Genomic DNA, 21719 nt, shown 5'->3' on the forward strand with positions numbered 1-21719 from the left:
GAGGAGAGGTGGGACAAGGGAGATATGATAAAAGCATTTAAGCACCCATCTCCTGCAAAGCAAACCATCTAATCAATTCCAGAGTTTTCCCGACTGCTTGGTGTGGCTCTGTATGGACTGTTGGCATCACATACAAAACTCCCATGCCCCCAATTTAGCCACAGACCTCATATCACTTATCTATGGTAACTGGTGCCTGGCCCAGCTGCTTTTTCTATATTTTAAAGGAAATACTTCATGGGCATAAATGCTACTGAATTGCTAAATGGACAAAATCCAAAGCCCCCAGGTTCATTCAAATCCAATTTTTAGAGGGTAAAAATAATCAAGATAATTGGAATGGCTAGCTTTGCTTTGATTATTATCCCCTCAAAAACTGCTTTCAGACATTTGTATTTGCTCTCCCTGTGGGTAATCTTTTAATGTGTCAATCTAAACAATAAGATTCTCCATTTCAGGAAATGCAAAAAAAAAAAAAAAGCATCTTGTAGGCAACAGATAGGGTTTTTTTTTCTCACATTGAGGGTAGGAAATGAGAAGCCAAGAGAGAAAATGAAAAGCAGTATCGGGAAATACTTTTTCATGGAAATGGTGACAGATGTCTGAAATGCTCTTATATAGGAGATAATAGAGACAAAAACAGTGTTAGAATTCAAAAGCACAGAGGATCCCTATATAGTAAGAGGATGGAATAAAAGCATAGAGCATTTCCACTCAAAGAACAACTTAAATGATTTTCATACTTTAAAATAAAGGTATAGAGAGGATGGTAAACTGCATGAAGCAGCAGTTACAACCTTAAAAATGAAATAAAAAGAGCGGGGGAATCCTGCACAAAACAGCAGGTACAACTAGCCATCTGGGCAGACTGGATCTTCTTTATCTGCTGTAATTTATTTTGTTACTATCAACACCTGGTAGTTGATTTTAAATCACAGTTTGCATGATTTAGTGACCAGCCTGTAAAGTCATAGATAGCTATGTTTTGGTCATCTATAATCGGCAGCAGTTCAAAGATAACACTAATACTTCATAAGGATAAATCCCACAATATATTTCAGTTGATCCTTTGAGATCAAAGTTGATGTATAAAAGATTGAGAATCTGAAGTACAGGTATGGACTGGTTATATATAAGTAAGCTGATGCTTGTGCTATCAGAATATCAAATTGCTGCAAAACTGCATTAAATCCTCTCCTGCCAAACATTTATGAGCTTTGTCTTCTCACCTACCAATACTCGGAATTCCAGTTTCCTATTTTAACAGGATTTTGTTTAGCTGAAACACCCATTATACAAAAATTCTAGAAGTTTGTTCTGTATTTCAAGCAATGGTATGGAGGATGTCAATCAGGTATTGCAGTGCTATTTTCTTCTGAGCACATCCACACAGGAATAAACAGATAGCTGGCAGATGAGACTTGATATCTGGGAGGATAACTCTTCCTTCCACCAACAGCTTTTTACACTGAACTAAAGGAGAAAGCAGAAAACATATACAAGTATACTAATTATTTTCACAATGATTTTATATTTCAGATAAATTTACTAAGCCACATTATTGTCCCTAAAAATGACAATTTCTGCAAATAATGCACTAAAAACATCTGAAAGTGGTTAAAGTTCATTATATCCTTGAAGTTTTATATTCTATATACAGTAGATTTACCTTAGGAATGTATCATGCAGTGTCCGAATGTAGAAGTAGCTAAATCCAGAAAGCAGAAATAAACATATAAATAATCTTCTTTATTTGGACAATAAAAATTTGCTATAAAAGCAACAAACGAGGGGCTTATATACACATTGCTATTGTAATTCCTAATACTCATATGTCACTGATGTTCTAATTAAGAAACAAGATGAACACAAAAACAGATTATTGTATGTTATTAATCTACTCCATCAAAAGTAAATGGAAAAATCAAAATCCTTGTGAAAGCTGAGACCTGTGTGTATGCAACTTAATTGACAAACAATCCAATTTGCATCAATAAACGGGTGTCTCATAATCAATTATGGTACTTATGGGCATTAATTTAAATTTATTTGCACATTTTCAGGCACTGGGATCCATGAGTAAAATTTACGCATGGATCAGAAAAGGGGACATGGCCATGGGTGGGACATAGGTAGATCAGGGATGTTCCCAGAATTTGAGTAGAGTGTTACAGAATAAGGGAGATCTAAGCCTAATTTAGGCACAAAAATTTATACCCTGCGCCAAATTCTATTCTATAAATAGCACCCAACTCTGAGTGCCATTTATAGAACAGCTCAGAGCACAAATTTTATCAGTGCTCAATTTGGGCACCATTTAAAGAACCGAGTCCTTAAGGGCCTATTTATTAAAGCACAGTTACTTACCGTAACAGGTGTTATCCAGGGACAGCAGGCAGATATTCTCGCAACCCACCCCCCTCCCCGGGTTGGCTTCTTTGCTAGCTATCTGAACTGAGGACCACGTTGAGGAGACACGCCCTCTAGTGGGGCGGGAAGGCACACGCATGCGCAGTGCAGCACTAGTAAACTTCAAGATCTTCAAACAAGTTTGCTTGAAAAGTCCGCGACAGGGCTCCATGGATGATGTCACCCACATGTAGAGAATATGCTGCCTGCTTGTCCTGGGATAATGCGCAGTAAGCATTTAGAAGCTAATTCTGTAAAGAGAGTATAAACATTTAGCACAGACATACCTGACCAGACTACTGGTATATATTACGGTTGTGTGTAAATGACAATATTCTGGCTATACGTTATTATATATGATTGCACCTAAATATGATGGTGCATGGTTTGAAAGTAGAAAAACACATGGGCACGGTTATGTGCATAGTTATAGAATACTTTGATTTATGTACTTACAAACATTTAGAGCGTGTAGTCATGCCTGAATTATAACATGCAGATTTCCACTGCTATGCTGGTTTCTATAAAGGAAAGTAGGCACCTAGAGTCCTTTTATTAGAATAGTCTCCAAATAAGCACCTAAAAATAGGTGTTCCTTTCTATAAAACTGTCCCTAAGCTAGATGAATTAACATGTGGCAACAGTTATCTCATGACCACTATATCACATGCGAATTCATGTGGTAACTGCTTGTCAGGGTAGGGGATGAAAAAGATGTAGAGAATAAGAGCCAGATTCTATAAAGGATGTCTAAAGCAGGTGCTGTTAGGCACCGATTTAATTGTCCAAAGTAATTGACTAGGCAAATAAATTCAATTATGAGCTTTATGATTCTCTAAAATGTGGATGTCTAAGGCAGGACGCCTAACGCCAAAGTGAGCATACTTATGGGTGGAGCGAGAATTAGGCATCTTTAGGCACGATTCACAACTGAACTTAGATATCTGCAAAGTAGGCCAGTAAAATCCTGGCCTACTTTGCAGACGTTTAAGTTTTTTTCTTAGGTGTCCTTAGCCATAATTCTTTAAATGGCACCTAAACGTGATTGACACGTGAACAGTGCTGTTTTTTTTTAGGCGGCTGCTGATATAGGTGCTGTTTACAGAATCCAATCCTATGTGGGTTATGATTCTAGTCCAGCATTCCCAACCCAGTTCACAACCTACTGTTGTCCCATCAGATTTGCAGGATATATACAATGAATGCTCATGAGTTAGGTTTGCATGCAAATCTATCTTATGCATTTTCATTGTGGATATCCTGAAAACCCGATGGAACTAAGTGTGAACCAAGAACTAGGCTGAGAATGGATGGTATAGTCAGTGCTTGTAATTAGTGCATGGTTACTACCATGTGCTGCTACCATAGCAAGAGTGACTTACTGCTTCCTCATGAGAAGGTGTTAAGCACATCATCACTATTAATAGGTACCATATTTTCACGCATATAACGCACGCGTTATACGCGTTTTTACCTACCGCGCATACCCCTTGCGCGTTATACGCGTGAGCGTGGTATACAAAATTTTTTTTACATAGTTCCCACCCCACCCGACGCCCAATTCAACCCCCCCAGCAGGACCGCTCGCACCCCCACCCCGAACGACCGCTCGCACGCGCTCCCACCCGCACCCGCATCCACGATCGGAGCAAGAGGGAGCCCAAGCCCTCTTGCCCGGCCAACTCCCCAACTCCCCGACAATATCGGGCCAGGAGGGAGCCCAAACCCTCCTGGCCACGGCGACCCCCTACCCCCACCCCGCACTACATTACGGGCAGGAGGGATCCCAGGCCCTCCTGCCCTCGACGCAAACCCCCCTCCCTCCAACGACCCCCCCCCCCCAAGAACCTCCGACCGCCCCCCCAGCCGACCCGCGACCCCCCTGGCCGACCCCCACGACACCCCCACCCCCCTTCCCCGTACCTTTGGTAGTTGGCCGGACAGACGGGAGCCAAACCCGCCTGTCCGGCAGGCAGCCAACGACGGAATGAGGCCGGATTGGCCCATCCGTCCCAAAGCTCCGCCTACTGGTGGGGCCTAAGGCGCGTGGGCCAATCAGAATAGGCCCTGGAGCCTTAGGTCCCACCTGGGGGCGCGGCCTGAGGCACATGGGCCCAACCCGACCATGTGCCTCAGGCCGCGCCCCCAGGTGGGACCTAAGGCTCCAGGGCCTATTCTGATTGGCCCACGCGCCTTAGGCCCCACCAGTAGGCGGAGCTTTGGGACGGATGGGCCAATCCGGCCTCATTCCGTCGTTGGCTGCCTGCTGGACAGGCGGGTTTGGCTCCCGTCTGTCCCAACTACACAAAGGTACGGGGAAGGCGGGTGGGGGTTGGCCAGGGGGGTCGCGGGTCGGCTGGGGGGGCGGTCGGAGGTTCTTGGGGGGGGGCGGTCGTTGGAGGGAGGGGGGTTTGCGTCGAGGGCAGGAGGGCCTGGGATCCCTCCTGCCCGTAATGTAGTGCGGGGTGGGGGTAGGGGGTCGCCGTGGCCAGGAGGGTTTGGGCTCCCTTCTGGCCCGATATTGTCGGGGAGTCGGCGGTCCTTCGGGGTGGGGGTGCGAGTGGTCCTGCCGGGGGGGGGATGTATCGGACGTCGGGGGGGGGCATCAGGCTTTCAGGATGGGGACAGACCTTCAAGGGGGGACAGGACTTCAAGGGGGACAGGCAGACCGAAGGGAGTGAAAAAGCTATAAAATAAACCCACTAGCGTGTCAATGTGTTGAGAGGAAGAGGTGGTCTGGGAAATTCTGCTGAGAAAACTCCGGGTCCATTTCCACCCCCCAGTTACCCTAGTCCACTCCACTCGGGACAGCGCACGGAGAGTCGGGGAGGGCGAAAGGAGAGTCGGGGTGGCCAGTGGAGAGTTGGGGCGGGCGAAAGGACAGTCGGGCAGCATGCGCGGTATACCCGTGAGCGCGGTATACAAAAGTTTTTGTACATAAAATCGTGGTTTCTGCGCGCTATACCCATGTGCGCGTTTTACACGGGTGCGCGTTATCTGTGTGAAAATACGGTAGTTACCATGGCTTGTTGCTTAAAAAAAAAAGCACCCCTGATCTGCATCCTCAGCGTCTCCCCAACCCAAAGCAGCACTTACCTCTCCGAGCAGCATCACAAACCCTCGTTAACCCCTTCCCCCCCCCCCCAATCATGAACTATCTTCATCCTTCCAGAGCCTTCCTGGCACTAACCTGGGGTATCCCTGTTAGGTTAGTGTAGCTTCTGCTCTGGTTCTGATCTCTAGTGTTATTATATGCTATGGATGGGAGTAGTACTGCATGAATATTACTAGTGATCAGAGCAGCTATTTTAATGCTGCTAGGAGAATCAGCAAGTGTCTGATGATTTACTTGTTATTCTTATTTCCTCTTTGAAACCATTCAGGGCACCACTGGGTAAATCCAATAAGGAAAGCCAGGCAAATTTTCAATTGTGGATATGTCACAGCATGGATTACTCTGACCACATCCAAATCCTGGGAACTGGTCACCACCCAAGGCTTGATAATTGTCTGATTTTGTGCTTCAACTGTTTCTAGTACTTTGTAATACTCAAACAAATCTTAATATGAAGGAGAATGCTCTCCTCTTATGCTGAGGCACTGAAGCAGCTGAGAACTGTTTTACACAGGGCCAGATTAAAGCATAGCCAAATAAAGCCAAATACAAAAAGATTCAGTCAGAAAAATGTTTGTGTGTTTATAAATGGGCCATGGTATACAATTCTAATCATCACACATTAAGTTCAATTCATTAAAAAAAAAAATCAAAGACAACAACTTCCAAGTTTCTGGAGGAAAAGTCCATAGTCTGATATTGAGACAGACATGGGGAGAAGCCAATGCTTGCCCTGGGATCGGTAGCATGGAATGTTACTACTATTTGGGTTTTTGCCAGGTATTAGTGACCTGGATTGGCCACCATGAAGACAGGCTACTGGGCTAGATGGACCTCTGGTCTGACCCAGTAAGGCTATTCTTATGTTCCAGCTGAAGCCTTTTCCTGGAAGTGAGTAGAAACAAAGGATGGATAATCAGGATATTACAATGTCTAACAAAGTCAGTGGAATACAGATGTGGCTCAAAAATGGCAGCTCAAAGTTAATATTACTCTTTATTGTCCTGGACAAAGCCTGTAGAAATAAACAAATGGCATGTCAATCAAAGCAAACTACCTAAAGTTTTGGCAGGAGCAAGGTCTACAAAGTGTTTAATAATTTTTAGTAACCAATACTGTTTGCACAACCTTTGTAAACAGTGTTTGTGATTGGTTACAGTGGAAACTGGAAATGCTGGCAGAACCACTCTAGCAGGTACTCTGTACAAGGGTGTCTGAGGTACCATAGCTCTGACATGGTAGGACAGAGTTCATCCTGGAATGCAATGTTTTGTCTTGACTGGTAGCTCTGCACAGATATGACTAGCTTTATGCCTCAGTTTGGGCCAATCTGATTCAGAATGCATCAGGGAATAAACATGCAGTCTATGATCTGGTGGTGCAAACACCAACATCCATCTTGGAATGGTTCAGTTTGGTTAGGTAATGCACTTAAAATAGCAATCTAGACAAGGGGTAGGCAATTCCGGTCCTCGAGAGCCACAGACAGGCCATGTTTTCAAGATATCCACAATTAATTAATAATCTATATATATATAAAATCGGAGGTATGTATGTGTGTATGTATGTGTGTATGTGCCGCGATCACGCAAAAACGGCTTGACCGATTTGAACGAAACTTGGTATGCAGATCCCTCACTACCTGGGATGATATGTTCTGGGGGTCTCGCGGCCCACCTGCACACGTGGGCGGAGCTACAAACATAAAATCAGATTTCACCCATTCATGTCAATGGAAAAAATGTAAAAAGCTGCCATTCTCACAGTAATTCAAAAACGACTTGACCGATTTGAACTAAACTTGGTATGCAGATCCCTCACTACCTGGGGTGATATGTTCTGGGGGTCTCGCGGCCCACCTGCACACGTGGGCGGAGCTACAAACAGAAAATCAGATTTCACCCATTCATGTCAATGGAAAAAATGTAAACAGCTGCCATTCTCACAGTAATTCAAAAACGGCTTGACCGATTTGAACGAAACTTGGTATGCAGATCCCTCACTACCTGGGGTGATATGTTCTGGGGGTCTCGCGGCCCACCTGCACACGTGGGCGGAGCAACAGAAAATCAGATTTCACCCATTCATGTCAATGGAAAAAATGTAAAAAGCTGCCATTCTCACAGTAATTCAAAAATGGCTTGACCGATTTGAACGAAATTTGGTATGCAGATCCCTCACTACCTGGGGTGATTTGTTCTGGGGGTCTCGCGGCCCACCTGCACACGTGGGCGGAGCTACAAACAGAAAATCAGATTTCACCCATTCATGTCAATGGAAAAATGTAAAAGGCTGCCATTCTCACAGTAATTCCTACTACCTGGGGTGATATGTTCTGGGGGTCTCGCAGCCCACCTGCACACGTGGGCGGAGCTACAAACAGAACATCAGATTTCACCCATTCATGTCAATGGAAAAAAAGTTAAAAGCTGCCATTCTCACAGTAATTCAAAAACGGCTTGACCGATTTGAACGAAACTTGGTATGCAGATCCCTCACTACCTGGGGTGATTTGTTCTGGGGGTCTCGCAGCCCACCTGCACACGTGGGCGGAGCTACAAACAGAACATCAGATTTCACCCATTCATGTCAATGGAAAAAAAGTTAAAAGCTGCCATTCTCACAGTAATTCAAAAACGGCTTGACCGATTTGAACGAAACTTGGTATGCAGATCCCTCACTACCTGGGGTGATTTGTTCTGGGGGTCTCGCAGCCCACCTGCACACGTGGGCGGAGCTACAAACAGAACATCAGATTTCACCCATTCATGTCAATGGAAAAAAAGTTAAAAGCTGCCATTCTCACAGTAATTCAAAAACGGCTTGACCGATTTGAACGAAATTTGGTATGCAGATCCCTCACTACCTGGGGTGATTTGTTCTGGGGGTCTCGCAGCCCACCTGCACACGTGGGCGGAGCTACAAACAGAACATCAGATTTCACCCATTCATGTCAATGGAAAAAAAGTTAAAAGCTGCCATTCTCACAGTAATTCAAAAACGGCTTGACCGATTTGAACGAAACTTGGTATGCAGATCCCTCACTACCTAGGGTGATATTTTCTGGGGGTCTAGCGGCCCACCTGCACACGTGGGCGGAGCTACAAACAGAACATCAGATTTCACCCATTCATGTCAATGGAAAAAAAGTAAAAAGCTGCCATTCTCACAGTAATTCAAAAACGGCCTGACCGAGTTGAACGAAACTTGGTATGCAGATCCCTCACTACCTGGGGTGATATGTTCTGGGGGGTCTCTTCACCCAAGAATTTATATGTTCAAAAAAATGTAAACAGCTGCCATTCTCACAGTAAATCAAAAACGGCTTGACCGATTTGAACGAAACTTGGTATGCAGATCCCTCACTACCTGGGGTGATATGTTCTGGGGGTCTCGCGGCCCACCTGCACACGTGGGCGGAGCTACAAACAGAAAATTAGATTTCACCCATTCATGTCAATGGAAAAAATGTAAACAGCTGCCATTCTCACAGTAAATCAAAAACGGCTTGACCGATTTGAACGAAACTTGGTATGCAGATCCCTCACTACCTGGGGTGATATGTTCAAAAAATGTAAACAGCTGCCATTCTCACAGTAAATCAAAAACAGCTTGACCGATTTGAACGAAACTTGGTATGCAGATCCCTCACTACCTGGGGTGATATGCTCTGGGGGTCTCTTCACCCAAGAATTTATATGTTCTTGCTCCTGAAGGTGAAACTAAAAATGTTGTTTATAATCAAGTTTTGTGTTAGTTGTATTGTATTCATTTTGTCAAATATTTCACATTATAATTTGAATATTGTACTTTTTATAAAGCTGTAAACAAATAATTTCATTCACCACTATAAAGTATCTTTATTTGAATCCATTTACAGTGTTATTGCTATAATTAAATACCCGTGCAACGCCGGGGCATCAGCTAGTATACTGTATATATGAGATGGATTTGCATGCACTGCCTTCTTGAGATGTAAATCTATCTCGTGAAAATTTATTGTGGATATCCTGAAAACCTGAACTGCCTGTGGTTCTCGAGGACCAGAATTGTCTACCCCTTATCTAGACCACTGTTCCATCTAAGATGAGCAGGAGTTTAGCTACAGTTTTACCTTGCCTCAGTAAGTTTAGCCACTGCTGGAAGATCAGAGAGATTTCTGCATTTGAACCTACCAAGTATGGCTCTAAGATTCTTCTAGTATTGGGGTAATTGGAAGTGTTTCATTTCTTTGTGAAGTGTGAATCTAGCAAAGTGGTACATTAGTGCTATTCTGTTAGAGAATATTTATTATTCTGGTTTATCTAAATCATAATCTTTGGTAGTTATGGATTTATTGTAAGTTAGAACTAATTTATTGCCTAATAGATGGGGGGCTAGATGTATTAAGAATAGCTTTACTGGGTCAGACCAATGGTCCATCTAACCCCGTAACCCATCCTTATGGTGGCTAATCCAGGTCACTAGTACCTAGCCAAAACCCAAAGAGTAGCAATGTTCCATGCTACCGATCCAGGGCAAGCAGTGGATTATCCCACGTCTTCCTCAATAACAGACTATGGACTTTTCCTCCAGGAAATTTTCCAAACCTTCCTTAAAACTACCTACGCTATCCACTCTTACTCAATGCGTTCCAGAGCTTAACTATTCTCTAAGTGAAAAAATATTTCCTCCTATTGGTTTTAAAAGTATTTCCCTGTAGTTCATTGAGTGTCCCTTAGGCTTTGTAATTTTTGACAGAGTGAAAAATTGAACTACTTGTAACTGTTCTACTCCACTCAGGATTTTGTAGACTTCAATCAGATCTCACCTGAGCCGTCTTTTTTTCAACCTTTTTAGTCTTTCCTCATATGAGAGGAGTTCCATCCCCTTTATCATTTTGGTCACTCTTTGACCCTTTTCTAGTGCATTTATATCTTTCTTGAGATAAAGAGACCAGAATTGAATACAATACTCCAGTTGAAATTGCATCATGGAGCAATTCAGAGACATAACATTCTTAGTTTTGTTAACCATCCCTTTTAAAATAATTCCTAGCATCTTGTTTGCTTTTTTTGGCCGCTGCCACACATTGGGAGGAAGGTTTCATTGTATTGTCTACAATGACAACCAGATCTTTTTCTTGGGTGCTAACTCCCAAGGTGGATCCTAGCATCTGGTAACTGTGATTTGGGTTATTCTTCCCAATGTACACTTCCTCCTCCCCATTCGTGGTTCCTGCACTCGCGGTTTCATATAATCGAGATTTTTTCTGGGGAGGGGAAAATAAAAAAAACAGTCTTAATGTAAAAAAAATCCATCTTTTTTTCCTCCCTGCCGCCTTCCCGGCCATACCTGGTGGTCTAGAGGGCTTTCGGGGCAGGAGCGATCTTCCTACGCTCCTGCCCCGTGCAGATCGCCATGAGGAAATGGCTGCTGGGAGTTCACGTAGTCTCTCGAGACTACGTCGGAAACTCCCTACAGCTATTTCCTGATGGTGATCTGCACGGGGCAGGAGCTAGGAAGATCACTCCTGCCCCTAAAGCCCTCTAGACCACCAGGTAAGGCCAGGAAGGCGGCAGGGAGGTGGAGGTGGGTCAGAGCCGGATAATTGCGGTTTTTCAGCATTCGTGGTCCGAATCTGCCCGTATCCCCCGCGAATGACGAGGGAGAAGTGTATATCACTTTGCATTTGTCCACATTAAATTTCATTGGCCACTTGGATGCCCAGACTTCCAATTTCCTAAGATAATTTTTCACAATCTGCTTACATTTTAACAATTTTGAACAGTTTAGTGTCATCTGGAAATTTACTGTATTTTTTGCACTATAAGATGCACCTAGGTTTAGAGGAGGAAAACCAAGAAAAAAACATTCTGAAACAAACTGTGTACTAATATATTTAATAAAATATACTAGGCTCTGCATCCATCCCCACACTCCTTGCCAGGCTCTGCACCGTGTCCTCCCTCCCTTCTAGGCTCTGCACCCTGTCTCCCTTCCGTATCAGACTCTGAACCAAGCCCCCTTCTCTGCCAAGCTCTGCACCCAGCCCCCTTCCTTCCTTGCCCTATCAGGCTATGCAGCCAGCCCCTCTCCCTACCAGGCTCTGCAACCTGCCCCTCTCCCTACCAGGCTCTGCAACCTGCCCCCTCCCTGCTAGGCTCTGCACCCTGTTCCACCGCCTTGCCCTGTACCCTGTCCCCTTTCTGGTGGTCTAGTGATAGGCTGTTGGCTTTTTTGGCGAACTTGACACACACAGGCATCCCGTCGATATTCTTCATTTTTTGTGGCTTTATTAGCCCCCCTATTTTACCATGGACCCCTGACGAAGATTTGTCCGAAACACGGACCGTGTCGGGTCCCTTTATTGGTAAAAGAGTTTTATATATAGTGTTCTTGTCATATTAAATTTGCCTGCATCTTGTACACAGTCTGCAGTTTTGTTTTATTTGCTTCTGGCATAGTATAGTAACTCATCATGGGTGATCCTAAAAATTACATGCACTGTTACAGAATATGCTCGATCTGTGTAGAATTTAGGTGTGGGCATTTATACCAGGTTTTAGTTGGCATGAATGGTTGTGTCTAAATTTTAGTTACAGGGCCAGGTACTTCGCATATTCTATAAAGCGCACCTAACTATAGGTGAAGTTTATAGAATAAAGCCAAGTATGATTTTTTTTGTGCTGATTTTTTCAACGCTATATATAGAATTTACCCAATAATCCTTCAAATTCTATAAACGGTGCCAAAATTTAGGTGTGTAATTGGGCATGCAGTTATAGAATAGGGTCAGTTACACACATAGCATAATTGGTATAAGTGCTAATTGGCGCTAACTTGCAGTTGCACACATAAAAAACTTGCGCTCCATTCTATAAAAAGCTCCCCAAATTTCTCTCTCTTGCAAATGCAAAGGGAGCATTAATATGGAAGAGGTAAGGGTATGTCAGGGGTGATCCAATAATTCTTGTGTGCCCTTTATAGAACAGTTGAATTTACATGCCCAACTGCTGCATTTAGATGCTACCATTTATGCAAGCCTTAGACACAGCAAAGTGGTTGTATCTAAAGTTTGGCACGAGTATTTTATAACAGATTTGCTATGCAACTCTGCCATTAGAGAACACTTAGGTTAATGCTCAGTTTTTTGGCACCTAACTTTTAGTGACCTATATAAAATTTACTCCAATGTGCATGAATATGGGCACCTAAGTTATAGAATTGCCCTTTAAATGACAATTATTTTGCTTTAACACACCTTATTTTACCATAAAATAAACTAAATAATGCATGCAAAACACCTCAATATTATGCAGATCGAATAATCCTACTTGCTTTTCACTTTACAAGCTACATTACTCATGGAATATAATAGCAGCTTTGAGCTCAAAATATTTTTCCTCCCAGGAGCAACAGGCTGCTTACATGTACTGTATATTTTGCTCCATATAGTGCACCTGACCATAAGAAACACCCTAGATTTAGAGGAGGTAAACAAGAAAAAAAATCATTCTGAACCAAATTGCGTACTAATATACAGTATACCAGGCTCTGCGCCTAGCCCCCCTCACTCCCTGCCAGGCTCTGCACCCTGTCCCCCCCTCCCTGCCAGGCTCTGTACCCTGTCCCCCTTCCCTGTCTAACACCAGCTCTGGCAGGATACACATTTCAAATCTGACATATTGTAATCAAAAAACAGAAAATAAAATCATTTTTTTCTACCATTTGTTGTCTGGTCATTATTCAAATCATGTTGTGGTCCCAGGCTCTGATTATCTTCTGATAACTCGCTTGCCAGGGTCTCCTTCTTTCTTCTTCCCTTCCCTCACTCCATCCCGGCAGCTGAAGATAGGCACCTTCCCTAGCGGTCTGAGACAGGAGGCAGGAGAGGGCCAGAGGCTACAGAGGGCCCAACAGCCAAAAACAACCATCCAGGAAGAAGACAGTCCACGAAGAAGGCAGGCCTTGATGTCAGCATCAATCCAATCATGACACTCAGGCAGGCCCTGCTGGCACCAATCAATCGCACAATCATCTCTAGGCGCAGCGCAGCTCCACCAAAATCGGAGTCCCATATGGCTGTGTCACAAACACCAATGTTCATTCACATTCCCTCCCCTCAGGGCCATGTTTCAGCACCTTCAGGGAATGTGCACAGATGTTCCCTGCCGTTCACAGATCAAAAGAAGTCGGTGGAGATTGCTACATCTTATCCTTCTGTCTTAACTATGCCGCAGAACGCATCTGACTCGAGGTTCGTTCAAGGAAAGAAACAGTCTCAAGAGTCAGGGAAGGCTGTCATGGACCAAGCTTCAGCTTTGCGATCCTCCCCCACCTCTGCCCTGTACCACAAGGAATCATGTACCAATTTCATGGCTTCTAAGCCGAGACCTTCTTCTACTCACTCATAGCAAAAGTCTAAATGAAAATCTTCAGACTCTCAGAGGACTTATGTCCACCTAAACAGCCTTCTCTGTTGCCTTTAAACAGCCTTGCCACCACCATAGCATCTTCCTTCTGCCGCAGTCCCGTTCCTCCTCTGATGTACGGGACCGCAGCAGAGGGAACATGCTGTGGCAGCGGCAGGGCTACGATTTTGATGCGGCTCCTTTTAACATTGGCGGAGCTGTGCTGCACCTGATGGAGGGAGGAAAGGAACAGCGGGCCCGTGGGCCTGACATGTCTGATTTAAAGGTACCAACGGGGTGGGGTGGGGAAGAGGTTTGGTTATATTTGCTCCATATGATGCACCCTTATTTCCACCCACTTTTTTTGGGGAAAAAGTGTGTCTTATGGAGCGAAAAATACAGTAATTCTATGCTTCCAGGACCTATCTTAAAGAGGACTGTTCCTACCTCCCAATGCCCTCACAAAGATCCCCCTGTTCAAAGCCCCCCCCCCCCCCCAAGATAACCCACTGTCTCTACAATAGACCCCTGGACTTCTCTTCCCTTGTAAGAGGCCTCCATCACTCTCAAAGATACTCCTAGACCATCTCCCAAACAACCTTCAGCCATCTTTTGGAGGAGAGTGCAGCGCAGTGGTTAGAGCCACAGCCTCAGCAACCTGAGATTGTGGGTTCAAACCTCACGCTGCTCCCTGTGACCCTGGATAAGTCACTTAATCCTCCACTGCCCCAGGTACATTAGATAGGGACAGATAGGTAAAATACTTGAAGTTGTAAACCGCTTTGAGTGTGGTTGTGTAACTACAAAAATGAGGTATACAAGTCCCAATCCCTTTCTTCCCTCAACTCCCCTTCACCCAGGACCTACTGAGGTTATCCCTGGTGTCTAGCACTGTTGGAGGACTAGCAAGTTCTTGTTGCTCCTTTCCCAAAGGCTTCCAGAATCAAAATGGTGCCTCTGACCTCTAGTGGTAATCTCATGGTACTACCAATAGTTGTCAAACTTCCAGACAAGGACATGTAGCATCACAAGTTAGTGACTCCCATGTTGAATGAAGCTGTACTTTTTTTTATTGTAATTAACTACTGTTCTTATTATAATTATTACTTAGCACAGGTATCTATCTAGGCAAAAGTAGCAATACAAAGTCTGCCAAATACTTATGCTGAAATAAATCATATAACAAGTACTAACCTGCTTTTCATCAGCATTTGAAGAGGCTATGTTTCATTTTCCATAGTTAAAGCAGGATTGCTCATACCTTTAGAAAAGAAGATAAATTGTGCTATTTAAGGTAAAGTGCTTCTCAAGTTATACATTTCAAAGTCTCTAAATTATTGATTTTCAGTGACAAAGTTATTAATGAATGTCTACAAATTATGTATACACCTGTATGCATTCTTGTTCCTGAACAGGGAACCTTCATTGATATTCACTGGTTGCTAGTGCAATATTGTATTCAGTATAAAGTACTGACTTTGTTTTATCAAGTACTAGCTGTGGGAGCTCCTTGGTATTTTGTTCAAATCATACAGTTATATGTTCTGTCATGAAGTTTGCGCTCTGATACTGAGAAATGTCTTGTAGTTCTGGCTCTTAATACTATTCATTATGCATATGGCAGCTGGACAGGGCCAATACTAAGGAATAAGCTTCCAGGGCACCTCAGATTTTGTCCAAAATTTCATCAGTTTAAGATATATTTAAAGACCCATTTGTTTTTGTAGGCTTTCCCCTTCATGTAAATGATTTTGTTTGAAGAGAGACAGGTGATATTTACAGCATGTGATTGGGAAAGGGTAGATATAATTGGCATCAGTTTTATAGTTGTTTTTGTGTTATTTTTTTATTGTAAACGTTTTCTGATTTTGTAAGCCACTTAGTTGTAGGCAGGGTAGATGTTTAAAAAAGAAACTACATATATTCTGATATTTGTCAATATTTGTTTATTTCTAATCTGAAAAAGCACAGTTACTTACCGTAACAGGTGTTATCCAGGGACAGCAGGCAGATATTCTCACTTATGAGTGCCTTCCCTGACGGAATCCCAGTACGGACCACTTTAAAAGTGCATCGCTGCTTTAAGATCTTAGAAAGTTTGTGATAGCCTGAACCGCGCTTATGCGAGTGCCTTCTCGCCCGACTTAGGGCAAGCGATCCCTCAGTATCTATGCATACTTATGAATGGGGAAAGCATCTCGGACGTCTCGGTGGGAGAGACGCTAGCCACCAGTGACCATAACATGGTATGGTTTAACCTTAAGAAAGGCTTCCCTAGATCACAAACAAAAACAAGGGTACTCAATTTCAGGGGCACTGACTTCACATGCATGGGAGATTTCGTCTACCAGACGCTGCAGGTTCAAGAAGTAACTGATAATGTGGAAGCTATATGGACAACCTTGAAATCGATCCTTCATGAGGCAACTATCCGCTACATAAAATCGGTAACCAAACAACAAAGAAAAAGGAAACCCCAATGGTTCACAGATGAGGTATCACACCTCGTCAAAGAGAAGAAAAGAGCATTTCTATCATACAAACGCATGGGGGAAAAAGAAGCAAACATTGAATACAGGACAAAGTCTGCAGCGGTCAAAACAGCAGTCAGGGAGGCCAAACTTCGTATGGAAGAAACTAGTGAACAACATCAAGAAAGGGGACAAATCCTTCTTCAGATACATTAGCGACAGGAAAAAGAACACAAACGCCTTAGAACGCCAGACGAGAATTATGTGGAAACTGACTCCGATAAAGCCAAACCACTGAATGATTACTTCTGTTCAGTCTTTACCTGCGAGGCACCAGGGCACGGGCCTCGGCTGGATACAAAGCAAAGCCTGGATGACCCATTTCAGAAGTTTGAGTTCACACCAGCTGATGTTTACAGAGAACTGTCAAGACTCAAGGTGAACAAAGCCATGGGACCGGACAATCTGCACCCAAGAGTGCTCAGAGAGCTATGCAATGTTTTGGCGGAACCGTTAGCCATGCTCTTCAATCTCTCCCTAAGTACGGGGAGAGTCCCCTTGGACTGGAAAACTGCCAATGTTGTTCCTCTGCACAAAAAGGGTTGCAGAGCGGAGGCTGCAAATTACAGACCAGTAAGTCTCACATCAATAGTGTGTAAACTCATGGAAACTCTACTTAAAGGGAAATTAGACACGATATTGGATGAGGGGAATTTGAGGGATCCCTGTCAACATGGATTCACTAGGGGCAGGTCATGCCAATCCAATCTTATCAGCTTCTTTGACTGGGTGACAGGAAAGCTAGATTCGGGAAAGTCTCTGGACATAGTGTACTTGGATTTCAGTAAAGCGTTTGACAGTGTCCCACACCGTAGACAAGATGAAATCGATGGGGTTAGGTGAGAAACTAACGGCATGGGTCAATGACTGGCTGAGTGGAAGACTTCAGAGGGTGGTGGTCAATGGCACCCTCTCTAAGACATCGGAGGTGACTAGCAGAGTACCGCAGGGCTCAGTCCTGGGACCATCCCTTTTTAACATATTCATAAGGGACTTGACCCGAGGGCTTCAGGGAAAAGTAGCACTGTTTGCCGACGACGCCAAACTGTGTAATATAGTAGGTGAAAGCGATCTCACGGATGGTATGGCGCAGGATCTGATCAAGTTGGAAAACTGGTCCTCAACATGGCAGCTGGGCTTCAACGCAAAGAAGTGTAAGGTGATGTATCTCGGCAGCAGAAATCCATGCAGAACATACACCTTGAATGGAGAAACACTAGCTACGACCTCAGAAGAACGGGACTTGGAAGTAATCATCAGTGCAGACATGAAGGCTGCCAAACAAGTAGAGAAGGCCTCATCCAAGGCAAGGGGAATGATGGGATGTATCAATAGAAGCTTCGGCAGCCGTAAACCTGAAGTCATAATGCCACTGTACAGAGCCATGGTGAGACCTCATCTGGAGTACTGTGTGCAATTCTGGAGGCCACATTACCGTAAAGATGTACTTCGAGCTGAGTCAGTCCAGCGAATGGCCACTAGGATGGTCTCCGGACTAAAGGGTCTCTCATACGAGGAAAGACTGGGCAAATTGCGGCTCTACTCTCTAGAGGAGCGCAGGGAGAGGGGTGACATGATTGAGACATTTAAGTACGTCACAGGTCGTGTCGAGGTGGAAAACGACATATTCTTTCCTAAGGGACCTTCAGTCACAAGGGGGCACGCGCTCAAACTCAGAGGAGGGAGATTTAGTGGTGACACCAGGAAGTATTTCTTTACAGAAAGGGTGGTGGATCACTGGAACAAACTACCGGTGCAGGTGATCGAGGCCACTAGCGTGCTCGACTTTAAGAATAAATGGGACATCCACGTGGGATCTCTACGTGGGTCGAGCAGCACTCTGACTTAATGGGGTGGGACAGTAGAGTGGGCAGACTTGGTGGGCTGTAGCCCTTTTCTGCCGTCATCTTTCTATGTTTCTATGTGTCGGAGATGAACTGGACTCCGTGTCCATTGCGGCACTGAACAGTTTTTGAGGGTGCGCTTCTAAAGGGACAAACGACGGGAGCAAGAGTCGGCATGGTGCTCCGGTCTCAGACACTGCAAGCACCAACGGTGAGGGTCGGTTAACGATATGGCCCGAGCATAATGAGGGCACTTTTTGAAACCCGTTGATGGGCGGGACATGCACAGGAATACAGCCGCTGACAAATCGAACTCTATGGCGAAAAGAGTCCATAAGGCCCAAGAGGACCAGAGTCCGTAATGGAAAAAATAAAAGAACACAGACTGTTTCTGTTAATTTTTTTTTAATATATCTTTATTCATTTTCATTCTAAAAACAGTGCATACAAAAATTGCATAACAAGTTGCCTGAAAAAACAGCACTTATATCCATCAGTGAAATACATAAGAATAATTTTCACCCTCCTCCCCCCTGATTTCAATATATTCAAGATACCCATACAATAGTACTAACAGCTCATAAATAAACCAGTCCCTATACATTATTCTTCTCCCTCCCATCCACCCTCCTTCCCTGGGTGTAAAAAGTATAATCAAAAGTAAAGGGAAAAATCATTCAATTAAAATCAATAAAATTGGTCAATGGACCCCACGTCAGATTAAACCGCTTAATATTACCTCTTTGTTCAGACATCATTTTCTCGTAACGATAACATAAGCATATCGAATTCCACCAAAAAGTGAAATTTAAGCAGTCATAATTCTTCCAATTTTTCATAATCATTTATTTGGATGGCTACCCCAGTCATTATACCCAATAATCTGTTTTTATACCTGTCTACTGGAGATGTAGGAGATAACAGCGTCCCACATAATACTGCTTCATATGTCAGCGGAACCACAGTCTCCAAAATTAGAGTAATATGCCCCATATAGATCTCCAAAAACTGAGTATCAAAGGACAATAGAGAGAACAACTAAAACAAATTATGACAAAAAAAAATCACAAACCATGAGAGCGGGAAGGCAAGCGAAGAAAAAATTATTTCAACAGAAGCTGAAGCGCGTCTTACTAGCTCTGCAGACTAGACAACATGAGGGACCGCGCGCCCTATGTCGGGCGTGAAGGCACTCGTGCATGCACGGTTCGGGCTATCACAAACTTTCTAAGATCTTAAAGTGGCTTTTAAAGTGGTTCGTACCGGGGGCTCCGTTGGGGACGTCACCCATATGTGAGAATATGCTACCTGCTTGTCCTGGGATAAAGAAGGTATTGCTTTTGAAAGCTAATAAAAATGCATTAAGGGCCCCTTTTACAAAGCCACAGTAGCGATTTCCCTGCAGCAAATGCACCAAAGCCCATTCATTTCTGCGGTTTTGTAAAGGGGCCCTAAATTAGTTCAATAAAAAATATATCTTTTCTTTGTTTTGTCTTTTTCTATTTATTATTTTTGAAGGGAACTATGTAAGGACTTTTGCTTTGAAAACTGCCAGTACTGAAAAAGTACATAAAATCAGAAGCACCTGTTTTTTTAGGTGAGAAAAGTTTTGCTATAAAAGCATGTATGTAGTTTGTAATAAACATACTCAATTTTTCTCTCTCAGTCTAAACACACCTCTTTTTAATCACAATGAGGCTGGACAATTTGCAGACAGCTAATTTAGAATTTGAAATTTAGATTTAATTACTTGCCTTTTCCAAATCTAAACTCAGGGCATGTTACAATTAAGGCACCCAAGTCATGTCCTTGCTGAAAGGAGTTTATAATCCAAATTGCATCTGAGACAATGGAGAATGATGAGATATGAAAGAAGGATTTGAACCCTGTTTTCCCTAGTTTTCAGCCTGCTACTCTAACCATTAGGCTACTCTACAACTCCAGTGGTTTATACTCATTGATACTGCTTTCAAAATTGCCCTCCATATTGTATGTACAATTGTGAATTTTATGTTTGCAATGTATACATATTCCTGCAGGCAGTGGTGTAATAAGGGGGGGTTGGGCACCTTGGGTGCCATCCTCATCCTCCCCCTGGCGATGGGAGAGGTATCTTAAATACCCCCCCAAGTACCTCTTCAAATCTTCACTGGCAGTGCTACCCACTTCTTGCGTCGGCCTCATCCCTCCCTCTGATATCATTTCCTGTTTGTAGGCATAGCTTGGGAGGAACAAGAATAGGTCTAAATGTGTGTTAAGATTTGCTCACTAGTGGGGCTGGTTCTGGGTGCTTATATTGTCATTATAAAAATAGGTTTTAAAAAGTCATTTTTTAGACTTCTAACTAGAGATTGACATGGTGTGAGAAAAAGTCATCATCGCCGCAGGTATGGGGACAAGGCCATTCACTGCCCCATGGAGCGGTGAATGGCCTTGTCTCTGCAGTTATGGGAGGGAACTTGCACGGTCACCGATCGAGCATGTCCCTTACTTCCTCCCTCCCTTCCTTCCCCTCACCTTGCTGTGGCAATTTTCTGTTTTTTTTCCTGTCTCCCAGCTGCCCGAGCCAGCTTTTGTCTGGTCATGTGTGGCTGCTGAAACTTCTCCTCTGACGCAACTTCCTGTTTCCGGTTTTGTCAGGGAAGCGGTCTCTGCAGCCGCACGTGACTTGATGGGGGCCGGGCAGCTGGGAGATGAGGAAGAGCCGGAGGGTCGCCGCGGTAAGGTGAGAGGAAGGGAGGGAGTGTTCAGCAGTGAGCTGTACACCCTATCTATGGGAAAGAGCTTTCAGAGCATTTCAGGTACTAACGACATCTGGGATCACACCCAAGATGCTTTTATTTTAATGGATGTTGTTAAGATTCAGGGTGATCGGGAGGGAGGGAGGCTGCTGGACCGGGCATGCTGAAGGGAAGTGGAGAGAAGGGAGGATGAGAGGAACAGAAGCTGAGAGTGGGGAGACGACACTGAAGGGAAATGGGGACGAGAGAGTAGGGAGAAGACGCTGAAGGGAAATGGGCAAGAGAGAGTGGGGAGAAGACACTGAAGGGAAATAGGCAAGAGAGAGTGGGCTGAACAAGAAGCAGATGACCCCAAAGAAGACACTCACAGAGGAACACCACAAGAGGGAGAGAAATTGGCTAATCGATGCCCAGAAGAAGAAAGAGCAAAGCACACCGGGGACATTGACCTGAGACAGAAGCGAAAATTGAAGAAGGGAAAGTCAGCAATCCTAGTGGGAGATTCGATCCTAAGGCATGTGGACAGCCACATAGCAGGAGGGAGAGAGGATCGACTGGTGACCTGCCTCCCAGGAGCAAGAACCAAGGACATCGTGGACAAAATTGGGAAGATCCTGGAAGGAGCGGAGACGGAAGAGACCGCAGTGATGATCCACATCGGGACGAATGATGTCAGCAGGGGAGAC

General features: G+C 44.1%; 1 protein-coding gene across 2 annotated transcripts in view; it reads right to left on the reverse strand.

Moving 5' to 3' along the window:
• Positions 1-500: 500 nt before the first annotated feature.
• Positions 501-21719, reverse strand: part of ZDHHC2 (zinc finger DHHC-type palmitoyltransferase 2) — a 151768-nt gene continuing 130549 nt past the window's right edge. Inside the window, exons 12-14 of one of the 2 annotated variants that reach the window (XR_004540655.1) lie at positions 15112-15178; positions 1670-1708; positions 501-1473 (exon numbers count right to left, since the gene is read on the reverse strand). Coding sequence is in view for 1 of the 2 variants with exons in the window: in XM_033957926.1 (XP_033813817.1) it covers positions 15138-15178 (41 nt within the window). In the remaining variant the exon portion in view is untranslated. The remainder of the gene's footprint in view (positions 1474-1669; positions 1709-15111; positions 15179-21719) is intronic. The other variant, XM_033957926.1, reaches the window with a different exon arrangement.

This window comes from Geotrypetes seraphini, chromosome 1, assembly GCF_902459505.1.
Source record: "Geotrypetes seraphini chromosome 1, aGeoSer1.1, whole genome shotgun sequence".
In the NCBI taxonomy this organism is placed as follows: Eukaryota; Metazoa; Chordata; class Amphibia; order Gymnophiona; family Dermophiidae; genus Geotrypetes; species Geotrypetes seraphini.